Raw genomic sequence first — 14236 nt, forward strand, 5'->3', positions numbered from 1 at the left:
TAATGTTTTGTTTTTATGTATTTATTTGTTTTTATTTATCACTAATATTTTTAGAAGGGTGAATTTTTGTTAAACAAAGCCCCAGTCGCAGTTTAGTTTCTGCCGTCTCATGTGGCCGTCACCCTGCCTTGCTGGGGTCCTGAATGTCAAATCTGCCCGGTTCTTGTTCTTTCTCTTTTCCATGGGTAGATGCCCTTTAAATGGAGGGACTTTTTTTGTAGCATTTATTTATTTATATGTGTGTACTGCGGAACTGTCACCTCTGATAACTCTACGTCTATGAGCGGTGCAGCTCCCGTTCAGGAATGTATTCACGTGTGGTAATGCGACAGTGGAAGTAGCTTTAGCGTTGGTTACTTCCGTTCTGCTTGTTTATTTGCCGAACTCTGCTCAAAACCTCATGATGTAGTCCAGCATAGCAGCCCACAAATTCTCTACCCTACATGTCATGGGGTCCAAGAAACTGACGTATGGAGATTTGCTTGGCCTGGTGGTCCTTGGGAAAGAACATCTCTATTGGCCACTAGTTCTCTTTATGAAGAGGTCCCTGTCAAACGGCAACCCATACCTCAACTTACTCTACCCGTGTTACTATGAAATAGCAGGGCCCCCCCAACCCCATACCTCAACTTACTCTACCCATGTTACTATGAAATAGCAGGGCCAACCCCATACCTCAACTTACTCTATCTGTGTTACTATGAATTAGCAGGGCCCCCCAACCCCATACCTCAACTTACTCTACCCATGGTACTATGCAATAGCAGGGCCCCCCAACCCCATACCTCAACTTACTCTACCCTTGTTACTATGAAATAGCAGGGCCCCCCCAACCCCATACCTCAACTTACTCTATCTGTGTTACTATGAATTAGCATGGCCCCCTACCTGTGAGGCTCTCCTATTATGGCACCAAGCCACAATACATCCCATGTGGTCCAGCAGGAGATGACCCTATGTAAAACGTTCAGGATTATTCAGGGAGATTTATCAAAACTTGTGTAAACGAAATGTTGACCATTTTCCCATAGCAAAAAATAAGATTGCTCCTTTAACTTTTAAAGGGGTACTCTGCCCCTAGACATCTTATCCCCTATGCAAAGGATAGGGGATAAGATGTCTGATTGCGGAGGTTCCGTAGCTGGGACCCCCGCGATCTCTGTGCAGCACTCAATGCTTATTTAGAACGCTGGGTGTGGGCAGAGGGGGTCGCGATGTTATGCCCCCTTGTGACGTCACGCCACACCCCCTCAATGCAAGTCTATTGGAGGGGGCATGGAGGCCGCCATGCCCCCTCCTATAGACTTACATTGAGGGGATGTGGCGTGACGTTACGAGGGAGCGTGACGTGACATCACGAAACTTGCCGCTCGCTCCAAGCTTGGGCAGCGGAGTACACTTTGAGGAGGCCTATGAAAAATGAAAGAAGCAATGTCATTGGTTGCTATGGTCAACTGGTCAACTTTTCCAAGTTTTGATAAATCTCCCTGAATAATCCTGAATGTTTTACATAGGGTTGTCTCCTGCTGGACCCAATGGGATGTATTGTGGCTTGGTGCCATTATAGGAGAGCATCACAGGTTGGGGGCCCTGCTATTTCATGTCATAGTAAATACGGGTACAGAAAGCGGAGGTTGCTGAGGTCTGCAGAGATTTTGATGAATTTTTGGGCCTGAGATACTTAGATTTGATGCTGGATTTACAGCTTTCTTAGTTTTGCATTGAGTTGGGCTTTGTTCCATTTTTACAAATTTTTTGTTGCTGTTTTTGTCTTTACAGATGTGAACTGTCTCCGACACGATTTTCTTGAATGTCTCTCTAAGCAAAATCCCAGCCATGTCACAGATGTTACACATTGAAATACCCAATTTCGGGAACACTGTCTTGGGTTGCCTGAATGAGCAGAGGCTCATGGGACTGTACTGCGATGTCTCCATAGTCGTGAAAGGTCAAGCGTTTAAGGCACACCGCGCTGTGCTGGCAGCGAGCAGTCTGTATTTTAGAGATTTATTCAGCGGGAACAGCAAAAGTGCTTTCGAGTTGCCAGCCACCGTGCCCCCGGCATGTTTTCAACAGATCCTCTCTTTTTGCTACACTGGAAAGCTAACTATGGCTGCCAGCGAACAGCTCGTGGTCATGTACACAGCAGGGTTTCTTCAGATACAGCACATCGTGGAGCGAGGTACGGACTTGATGTTCAAGGTTAGCTCCCCCCATTGTGACTCTCAGACTACTATGATCGAAGATACCAGTTCAGAACCGCAAAGCCCCTGTAACCAGACGCAGGCCGCAACGGTGCCCTACGTCATGTCCCCTTCCATGCCCATCCCTCTTTTGACCAGGGTGAAAAATGAAAGTATGGAGATTCAACCAATCGCCGTGCCCAATTTGCCGGGCAAAAAGCCATCAGAGACCCAAAACAGAGACAATTCTAGTGGGGGCATTACAGGGGCTGTTCCATCAAAACTAGCCCGAGTGTCCTACTATGGCATGTCTAGCTTAGCGGCACTCTTTCCCAATGTACAGCAAGTCCCATACTCTCAAGGGGAGCGCACAAGCCCGAGCGCAAGCAGTATTCCTACCACTGATAGCCCAACGTCCTACCACAATGAAGAAGATGAAGAGGACGATGAGGCGTATGACACCATGGTGGAGGAGCATTATGGACAGATGTACATAAAATCGACTGGTGGCTATACAGGTAATTTTTCTTATTCTTGGCACCCCATTCTATATATGTCACTAAGATGGATAAATGTATACCTGCCGAGAGTTGACTTAGAGGTTGTGGTCATTTACCATGAATGTGTTTGGTGAGTTCCATTGACGTTGGTTAGTCTCCTCATAAGAAAGTTAATTTTAGTCTGTTTAGATGCAAGGATCCATTGGGATCAACTCGGCATATAAAAGTCTAATTGGTCTTGACAGAATTAACGTGTTCTATTCTTATAGAACTTGAATTGTAGTTTGCCAACATTTTGAGTATTAGACATATAGGGGGTTTCTAGCTCATATTGGCAATGATGACAACAGTGGAAGATCAGTGTTTCGATACTCTGTAGGTCAGTGACCGATCATGTGATTGTTTGGGAACAACAGGCCCTATGAGATGGGCAGTTTGGGAGGATATTTAGGTGGTTACAAACATTTAGTGGATGGCGTGGGGTCTCACAGAACGTCAGAGTATTTCTATAGAGGGGTAGGTTGATTTTTGTTGGAGACAGTTCTTCAGAGACTGTTCTTGCGTCATAATGTTTTATATATATTCACAGAAAAACATTTCTGCAGTTGGTTTTCATTATGTTTTTGCAGTTTTCTTTCAGCAGCTTGTATATATTACAGTGCACTGCAAACTGCCCTTAAAGGGGTACTCCAGTGGAAAAAAAAGTTTTCAAATCAACCCTGGTGCCAGAAAGTTATACAGATTTGTATATTACTGCTATTTAAAAATAATAATCCTTCCAGGACTTATCAGCTGCTGTATGCTCCAGAGGAAGTTGTGTAGTTTTTTCCAGTCTGGCCACAGTGCTCTGTGCATGTCAAGAACTGTTCAGAGCAGGAGCAAATCCCCATAGCAAACCTCTCCTGCTCTGAACAGTTCCTGACATGGACAGAGGTGTCAGCAGAGAGCACTGTGGTCAGACTGGAAAGAACTACACAACTTCCTCTGGGGCACACAGCAGCTGATAAGTACTGGAAGGATTAAGATTTTAAATAGAAGTAATTTACAAATCTGTATAATTTACTGGCACCAGCTGATTTGAAAAAAATAATAATTCCCATCGGAGTACCCCTTTAATTCCCTTCTGTCTCTTAGAAGTCTCTGAGCAGCTAAGCATTTAGACCAATGGTCTCCAAACTGTGGACCTCCAGACGCTGCAAAACTACAACGCCCAGCATGCCCGGACAGCTGTCCGGGCTTGCTGGGCATTGTAGTTTTGCAATATCTGGAGGTCCACAGTTTGGAGACCACAGATTTAGACACTTTTTTTTTCTTGAGAACATGTGTCTAAGCATAGATGCAGATTAAGAGCAGGGGCAGAAGACTGAGGTGCGCAGTCAGGATTAAGACTTGCCAGTATTGAGCACCTTGCAGTGTATTGTAATACATGCAAGCTGCAGAAGAAAAAAGAGCAAAAAGTTTACCCAAAACCAGTTTTTGTCCCCATGATACATGAAAGGCACAAAAAAAACTATGTAAAGGTTTTCCTCACTTTTAAGATAATCTATAAGAGAGAGTAGTTCCCATTTGTTTTGTTAAATTTTCATCCCTTCCCTGGGTTTATATTATTAAAGGAGTACTCCACTGGGGAAAAAAAAAATTTAATCAACTGGTGCCAGGAAGTTAAACAGATTTTTAAATGACTTCTATTAAAAAATCTTAATCCTTCCAGTACTTATCAGCTGCTGTATGATCAACAGGAAGTACGTTTTCTTTCTTGAATTTCCTTTCTGTCTGACCACAGTGCTCCCTGCTGACACCTCTGTCCATTTTAGAAACTGTCCAGAGTAGGAGCAAATCCCCATAGCAAACCTATCCTGCTCTGGACAGTTCCTGACATGGACAGAGGTGTCAGCAGAGAGCACTGTGGTCAGACAGAAAGGAAATTCAAAAAGAAACGAACTTCCTGTGGATCATACAGCATCTGATAAGTACTGGAATGATTAATATTTTTTAATAGAAGTAATTTACAAATCTGTTTAACTTCCTGGCACCAGTTGATTTAAAAAAAAAAAAAAATGTTTTCCAGTGGAGTACCCCTTTAACCAATCCCTCTACTGCCGCTTGCCCAGTCTTATAGTTTTTGTGGTTCCTGCAGCTTTATTACCAGAACTATTTTATCAATATGGAGGTGCCCTGCCTGCTATTGAACTCGTGAAAGGTCCTGGTGACCTGGTTAAATAAGCAATGTGTCGAGAGCGGTGTACCCCCATAGGAAGACTGAGAGAGGCTTTTTCGGGAACAGGTTTTGCATATCGGTTGGTGTAAAGGATTGTGCTGGCTATAGACCAGCCTTTTATCTGAGCGATAAAATGTATCATATAAACAACGAGCTGTGAAATGGTAATGCCGCGTTCATAGGCTTGGTCCTTTATCGAGTAAATATTATTTGTATGCCATTGCTTTGTACGAAACGGGTGAAGAATTATTATAACTACTTATTTTTATTTATTTTTTTTAGCTGCGTCTTATCCTATAACAGGTAGAAAGTTAGTTGTTTCTAAGTCTGTCATAAAAATTACCAATCTCTCCATTTTCTTCCTGATGTTGAGGCATTTGATTTGTGACCTGGTGTTGAAATTGGGGCCCCATAGCAAAAATGTACATGAGGCCAGCCGGGGATCTGTAACTAAGGCTGCATTCACACCACGTTTTTACAGTACAGTTCCCATATACATTTCAATGTGAAAACCGTACGGAACCGTATTGAAAACCATATGCGTTGACTCTCCATTGAAAACCGTATGACAAACAATGCATCAGGTTGTGTCCGTTTTTTATCCTGTACGGTTTTGTCTGTTTTTTTTTTTTTCCCCGTACCCTAAACCGTAGTCTACCACGGTTTTTGGTCCGGGTGAAAAACTGTATTAAACTGTATACTTTTTTTTAAACATGGGAGTCAATGGGAACCGTACAGAACTGTATGTGCGTATGGTTCCCTCCGGTTTTCACCATACGTTTTTTGACTTTGCACAGTTTTTTTTCTTGGAATTTCAATCAAACAAGTGAAACTTTATTCTAAATGGAGTGAAAAGTTAAAAACATATACGGGGGGCGGGGCTTAATTGCGGCGCCCGCACTCAGCCATATTCGGGAACCGTATTTAATGTATGTCTATGAGCCAACCGGAGTGAACCGCAGCCTCCGGTCGGCTTAGTTTTCGGCCGTATGCGGTTTCCCGACCGTAGGCAAAAACGCGGTCGACCTTAGTCAGGTTTTGACCTGATACGGGAACTGTATTGCAAAAACGTGGTGTGAATGCAGCCTCAGCCAACAAGGCCCAGGCCTCGGGCGGCACTTTATAAGGGGGCGACAACTGGGGAATAGGAATTAAAAAAAAAAACTTTTGTCAGTTGCCATTCACTTTTGGGACCAGTACTAGTAACAGTGGCAGCCGCCTGATGAATGTGGGGCCGTACTTTAGCGTATTAGGCTGGGTTCACACTACGTTTTTGCCATACTGTTTCCAATCCATTTTTCTAAAGAAAACCGTATGGCAAAAAAACGGATGGACCAGTATGGGAAAAAGTAAACCGTATGCGTTATTAAACTGTATACTGTTTTTAAAAATGCATACGGTTCTGTCCGTTTTTAATTTAAAAAACAAAAAAACAAAAATAAGTTTTTGAAAATGTTGTCCATTTTTAATGGGAGGGGTCTTAAGTGGGGACTTTGGGATGCAAATGCGCATGTGCAAAGTAAAAAACATATACGGTTTCCTGTATGGAACCGTACACATATGCGTGTCCCATTGACGTCCATGTTAAAAAAAAAAAAAAAACGTATGCGGTTGCAGTACGGTTTCTAAACCGGAGGCAAAACCGTGGTCAACTACGGTATTGAGTACGGGAGAAAACCGTATTGCAAGCAAACCGGATGCATCCGGTTGCATACGGTTTTCAATTATTTGTCTATGTATACAGTTTTCAATACGGTTCCATATGTTTTCAATAATGAAAATGTATACGGGAAACGTACTTGAAAAAGTGGTGTGAACCCACCCTTAAAAATTTAAGGGGTGCAAGAGCTTAGACCAGTGTTCCCCAACCAGTGTGCTTCCAGCTGTTGCAAAACTACAACTCCCAGCATGCTCGGACAGCCAACGGCTGTCCGAGCATGCTGGGAGTTGTAGTTTTGCAACAGCTGGAGGCACGCCAGTTGGGAAACACTGGCTTGAGCTGTCAAAAGTTAGAAAAGGGGGTTAAAACTGATCTCTATAAGGGCGGGTTCACACCACATTTTTTGCAATACGTTTTCAATTTGAAAACCAAACGGAACCGTATGCTGGTGTGGTGACTGGGTGGTGCTGGTGATAGTGTAGGGTATGTTGGTGTTAACCCTTAATTGTCGTGATGCCAGGGTGAGGTTTCCTCAATGTAATAGTCCTACCGCCAACCGTCCCACAAGTGGCAGGGAGAAATAACGGAATGTCCACAGCAGATTTTATGAAGTAAACTTGAAGTAACTTTACTGTATATTTTATGCAACGGCATGGAACATAACAGTCTTTTACGAGTGAACCAGGATACAGGTTCCTCACAGGTTTGCTGGGACTTCGGGATCAATGAGCTTTGGTGCCAGCCACTGTGCTACTATTTTTAGGAGATTTGAGTTTCTAGTAGTCACACAGAATTCAGTAGGTTGAGCTTTGAATAACTCACGTTTAGTGGCTGCGGATTCTTAGGCTTTGGGCCTAGCTTGAATTGATTCTGATGAGATAAAGAGATGTGCTTGCTTGATAATCCGGAACTAAAGAGAGAGAATTTATTGGCTGCAGCCCCTTATATATTAAGGGGGTGGGACAAAGCTCATTGGTCAGCAGAACCTGTCAGTTATGAACCCAGTGACCAGTGACCAGGTCCTGTACCGGGACACCACACTTGGAGTTTTAGTTTTGAAACAGCTGGAGGCACCTTGGTTGGGAAAGGACTGGCTTAGACAGGCCTAAGGCAGCACAAAACCTAAATACATTACTGCACGAGGCCCAGATTCTCATACACATTGGCCCAGATTTATTAAATTGTGTGAGAGAGTCCCAAGTCTCCCCCTCGGGTGTCGGACGTTTCTAAGGGGTGGGAAAGTGGAATTAATATTTTTGTAATTTATAAGAATATTCTGTGGATAGAATTTTTCTTTTTTATTCATGAGTATGAACATTGAAAAATAATAAAGATTACCGGTAATAAAAAAAAAAAAAAAACTGTGTGAGAGAAAAAGTGGAGAGATTTTCCCCCAACAACCAATCACAGTTCAGCTTTCACTTTACCACAGCTTGTTAAGACAGAAAAGCTGAGCTGTGATTGGCTGCTGTGGAAAAATCTTTCCACTTTTTCTCTCACACAGTTTGAGAAATCTGGGCCATAATCTTGTATAGGCTGTAGGGCAACTCCTTAAAGGGGTACTCCGGCCCCAAGACATCTTATCCCCTATTCAAAGGATAGGGGATAAGATGTCTGATCGCGTGGGTCCTGCCGCTGGGGACTCCCGCAATCTAGCATGCAGCACCCACATGTAATCACTGCATGAAGCGCCGGAGGCTCTCAGTGTTATGCCTCCCGACCACGGGGATGGAGTATTGTGACATCACAACTCCGCCTCCGCGTGATGTCTCACCCCGCCCCCTCAATGCAAGTCTATGGGAGGGGGCGTGGCTTAACAATATAGAGTTAATCTGCAAATATGCATGATCCATGAGATCCCAAACAAAAGGAGGGTGTTAAAGTAAAAAATAAATCATGATGTTCATAGCCCGATCCATTTTGATCCATTTTAACAGTACCCTAAAAATCCCACACCATTGGGCGCCTCCGGGCTTGAAATTTATGGCAATTTTTGATGAAACACCTGCATTACCCAGAAAACTGTTAGATACTGGATTAAAGGGGTACTCTGCTGCCCCATCATTTGTTCAGAACGCTTGGTGCCGGTGGCGGGGGTCGTGACATCACGACCACGTCCCCTTGTGACGTCACACCACACCCCCTCAATGCAAGTCTATGGGAAGGGGCGTGGCAACGCCCCTTCCCATAGACTTGCATTGAGGGGGTGTGGTGGGACGTCACAAGGGGGCGGGGGTCGTGACGTCATGACCCTGCAGAACCTCCACGATCAGACATCTTATTCCCTATCCTTTGGATAGGGGATAAAATGTCTAGGGGCGAAGTACCCCTTTTAAAGGAAATCACTGCAGTTCCATGAGTGTCACCTAAAGCGTACCTGTCATATCACAGCAAAAAAATAAAGCTTCTATATGTTACTCACTAGGCCATGCAGATGCTTTACATGTCTTTTTCATGTGTCTGGCTTTTGTATTTGGCTCAAAAATCCCTTTGTTCTGCTGCTCACTCACTCTGACATCCACTGCTCAGGAAGGGGCCTGTCTGAGGCAAGCACTGAGCCCACGTTTAAATCGTCAACAATGTCCTTGCTCCTGTTAGTAAGCCTCTGTAGGCAACAATACACCTCGTAACTTCTAAGACCCAGCGGTGTAGTAACTCACGATACCGATGGTTCGCTTCTTATTCTTTATTCGTCTTGAAGATTCATGATATCTTTATTCAAAATACAAAGTGGAGCTTGATAGCAGATACAGACATAGTGAGAGCTGAGTCCATCTTCCTGCTCGACACCTTGGATGAGACGGCGTTTCGGGGGCGTGGAAACTGAATCTGAAATGACTTCAGTGTGTGAGGAGACATAGGCCCTCATTTACTTAGAAAATCGGGTTGTAAGTCTATGTTGCTTTCTTACCCGACTGCTTTTTTCCCCTGGTATTTATTATTATGTCGCATCCTGTTTGTCGCACGTGGGTTTTGTTGGTTTTGGTTTCCAACTCCTCTGAGTTGTCGGGAAAAAATCCACAACAATTCAACATATTCGGGTTGGAAACCTTTATAAATACGTGGGAAAGCTCAGAAATGTCGGGTTACGCCCCTTTTTCGGGTTTGGGAGAATCCACATCGGGTCCGTCGGGAAAAAATGTCGCATTGTGTCGCAGACTGGCGCACGATGTCTGCGACATGTCGCAGACAAAGATGCGCCAAAAAAAAACGACAAAACAAGTCGGGTTTAGAATAGTAAATGAGGGCCATGGTGTTCAGGTGAAGCAATGGATTGGATGCGGTGAACTCTATTGGTCATGCAGTGGTGGGTCAATGGCCCAGATTCAGTGTTGCTCGCGAATATTCGCAATGCGAATTTTATTCGCGAATATCGCATATTTGCGAATTCGCGAATATAGCACTATATATTCGTAATTACGAATATTCTTATTTTATTTTTATTTTTTTCACAGTACACATCACAGTGATCATCCCTTTCTGCTTCCAGCTTGTGTGGTGTAAAGAAGGCTCTAATACTACTGTGTGGGACCGGTGTGCGAATATTTGCATATGCTAATTTCCGCATATGCGAATTTAAGCTTATGTTAATTTCTGTATATGCTAATTTTCGCATATGTAAATGTTCGCATATGCGAATGTTCGCGCATGCGAAAATAAATCGAGAATATTACGAATATGCGAATATTCGCGAATATATGACGAATATTCGTCCATATATTCGCGAATTCGAATCTGGCCTATGCCGCTCAACACTACCCAGATTTATCAAACTGTGTGAGAGAAAAAATAGAGGGATTTTCCCACAGCAGCCAATCGCAGCTCAGCTAACAAGCTGAGGTAAAGTGAAAGCTGTGCTGTGATTGGTTCTTGTGGGAAAATCTCTCTATATTTTCTCTCACACAGTTTAATAAATCTGGGCCAATGTGTACATCTACAGGCTTCCTGTATGTATTTGCAAACAGGTAAAGGAGTTCCACATAAAACTTTAATATAAACTATTTCTATCTCGTAAACTCTTAGTGGACGGATGTTTTGGGTAGGGAAATGTAGGTTCCTCTGAAGAATCTCTACTATTAAATGGGTACTCCGGTGGAAAACAACCTTTTTTAAATCAACTGGTGCCGGAAAGTTATACAGATTTGTAAATTATTTCTATATAAAAATATTAATCCTTCCAGTACTTATCAGCTGCTGTATTCTCCACAGGAAGTTCTTTTCTTTTTGAATATCTTTTACGTCTGACCACAATGCTCTCTGCTGACACCTCTGTCCATGTCGGGAACTGTCCAGAGTAGGAGCAAATTCCCATAGCAAACTTCTCCTGTTTATATAGATAGAATCCAAATAATACTGACACATGGAATCCACATAACATGAAATGTAGAATTAAACGCTGCATGGTAATGATTTCTAGAATCCACATAATACTACCAATCTGAATCCATGTATTATTGTAATATACCGCTCACATAACCCTGTTTCTCTGTACTGGGAAAAAGAAGGAGAGGTTTGCTATGGGGATTTGCTCCTGCTCGGGACAGTTCCTGACATGGACAGAGGTGTCAGCAGAGAGCACTGTGGTCAGACTGGAAAGATATTCAAAAAGAAAAGAACTTCCTGTGGAGCATAGAGCAGCTGATAAGTACTGGAAGGATTAAGATTTTTTAATAGAAGCAATTTACAAATCTGTTTAACTTTCTGGCACCAGTTGATTAAAATAATAATAATAATAATAATAAGTTTTTCACCAGAGTACCCCTTTAAGCTGGTGTGAAATAGATAATCGGTGGACTCTCCCTCCACTTTGGTATAAGGGTACAAATATCGGTGAGGAACCTTTTGGTGGAGATTTATCAAGCTGTCTTATAGTAAGAGTGATTTTGTTGCCCATAGCAACCGATCCCATCACCATATATAAATATATAATGAAACCTGGGCTGTGATTGGTTAGTATGGAAGACGTTAGGAAGTCTGGATCTGCTGCACTAATACAGGAGCCATGTTCTAGGATAACATCAGTCATTATGCCTTTAGGATAGGACACTGATGCCTTTCTGGTTTTATAGGGTTAATAGCGGGTGTGTCACCCCCCCTCCTCCTCAGTAAACCGCCTGCTGATTAGAATGTGCTGTGGGATTAGTAACTTTCATTTCCTTCCTTCCTATGATAATGCAATTTTATAACTCGCATTAAACAGATGTTCTCACCAATGGATATATGTCAGGTGGATGTTAGTAAATACGAGATACGGTCCCGATCCTGAGATTACAGGTGGTCGGGGGTGGGATGATGGTTGGAACGACTCTAAGTTTCCATTACTTTTTATGTTTTAGTTAAAGGGACAGTACCGCTTTTTTTGTATACCTATTTCTAGTGCCTTATAATTTAATCCGATTCTGCATCATATTGATAATGTATCAGTTTCTGTCCAGATCAATAATTGATAAATCCCATAAAGAAGAAAAGGCAGCTTACTCGCATCTATATCTCGTTAGTGTTTCTTTAAACAGTGTGCCTCCAGCTGTTGCAAAACTACAACTTCCAGCATGCCTGGACAGCCGAAGGCTGTCCAGGCATGCTGGAAGTTGTAGTTTTGCAACAGCTGGAGGCACACTGTTTGAAGAAACACTTAGATTTATGGGGAATCTCAAGACTGGTCTTTTCTGTTGACTCGACTGGTTAGAAATGCCATAAATAGGTCTGTCTGATCTCCTGAACTAAACAAGTCATCACCATGACAGCCTAGTCTGGATGTGATTGTAGCAAAGTAACCATCGGCGGTGAGAAGCATTTGGTCCGTATACAGGTTACGTTTTATAGACGTCAACAGCAAGGCTCCTGTTCATTCACTTAAAGCAAGCAGAGATCTTAAAAATCAGGAAGAATCCGGACATAAAATAGATAAGAAAGTTGCTGAACTTTTTGTTATGCAGCGATTGATTTCAATTTTCATTAAAGTGGAGTTCCCCTTATGTATAGAAGCATATATTTATATATATATATATATATATATATATATATATATATATATATGTGTGTGTATATATATATATATATATATATATATAAATAATTTTTTTTGTACACTTTAAGCTAATACAGTACACGATTAGATTTTTACTTACTGACTAAAAAAATCAATAATATTTCCCAGTACAGATCTGTCTCCAGAAAATGTATACAGTAGGTTTCTTTTTATGCCTAGGAATACAACCTATAGAAAATGTGACCCAAAATACACTATATATATATATATATATATATATATATATATATATATATATACACATATGTGTGTGTGTGTTGCTTATACGGTATATTTGTCTGCTGTGAGTACCTGACAACTATATTTCATGTCACGGTATTATCCTGCTTGACGTTAATTCATGGTGTCTCACATATGTGGTAGGAACCTGTTCAGTGGGATATTCCCTATGGGGGTGATCTCTGTATAAGACCATGTTCACACTACCCTGCGTTTGCTATGTTGCACTTGCTTTATACATTTTTCAGCTTGTTTACTCATAATAAAATATACGATGGAGCGGTCCTAACATGGTGCTTGCGCAGATTAGGGTTTCGTATTCCTTTGTTGCATAGGAACATACTGAGTATTCAACAAATTTGCCTTTATGTATACAGTGACCCCCCGACCTACGATGGCCCCGACATACGATCATTTCAACATACAATGGCCTCTCAGAGGCAGCATCAACATACGATGCTTTTGTATGTCGTGGCCATCGCATAAACGGCTATCCGGCAGCGCAGACTGCTTCAGCCGCCACCGGATAGCCGTTTACGGTGCCCCGTGTGCTCCGCTGACGATCACTTACCTGTCCTCGGGGCTCCGGCGCGTCCTCTCCGGGATCCCCTGCATCGTCGGCGCTCTCCATCGTCGTCATCACGTCGCTGTTCATGCCGTCCCGTCATCCAATAGGAGCGGCGTGCGTAACGACGCGATGGTGGTGACGGAGAGCGAGGATGCCAGGGAAGCAGAGGCCTTGCCGGAGCGTCGGGGACACCCCGGGGACGCGGCGACAGCGATGGAAGGCGAAATCCAGGGCAGCGGTGACGGTCCGGAGCGGCGGGGACAGGTGAGTATAACCTCCAATACCCTTGGTCTTCAACCTGCGGACCTCCAGATGTTGCAAAACTACAACTCCCAGCATGCCCGGACAGCCGTTGGCTGTCCGGGCATGCTGGGTGTTGTAGTTTTGCAACATCTGGAGGCCCGCAGGTTGTAGACCACTGTCCTATACTTTACATTGCACGGATCCCTCAACATACGATGGTTTCAACAAACGATGGTCCATTTGGAATGGATTACCATCGTATGTTGAGGTACCACTTTACTAGTTTAAAGGGGTACTCTGCTGGAAAACATTTTTTTTTTTTTATCAACTGATGCCAGAAAGTTGAACAGATTTGTAAATTACTTCTAGTTAAAAATCTTAATTCTTCCAGTACTTATCAGCTGCTATATACTACAGAGGAAGTTCTTTTATTTTTGAATTTCCTTTCTGTCTGACCACAGTGCTCTCTGCTGACACTTCTGTCTGTATCAGGAACTGTCCAGAGCAGGATAGGTTTGCTATGGGGATTTCCTCCTACTCTGGACAGTTCCTAAAATGGACAGAGATGTCAGTCAGCAGAGAGCACCGTGGTCAGA

The 14236-nt window shown here is 43.0% G+C and overlaps 1 protein-coding gene across 17 annotated transcripts in view; it reads left to right on the forward strand.

Moving 5' to 3' along the window:
- NACC2 (NACC family member 2) overlaps positions 1 to 14236 on the forward strand; it is a 184021-nt gene that overhangs the window by 133781 nt on the left and 36004 nt on the right. For all 17 annotated transcript variants that reach the window (XM_056541018.1, XM_056541026.1, XM_056541020.1 and 14 more), the window contains one exon: positions 1780 to 2701. In XM_056541018.1, the coding sequence (XP_056396993.1) occupies positions 1837 to 2701 (865 nt within the window). In that variant the 5' untranslated portion in view covers positions 1780 to 1836. The remainder of the gene's footprint in view (positions 1 to 1779; positions 2702 to 14236) is intronic.

The sequence above is a fragment of the Hyla sarda genome, chromosome 9 (assembly GCF_029499605.1).
Source record: "Hyla sarda isolate aHylSar1 chromosome 9, aHylSar1.hap1, whole genome shotgun sequence".
Lineage (NCBI taxonomy): Eukaryota > Metazoa > Chordata > Amphibia > Anura > Hylidae > Hyla > Hyla sarda.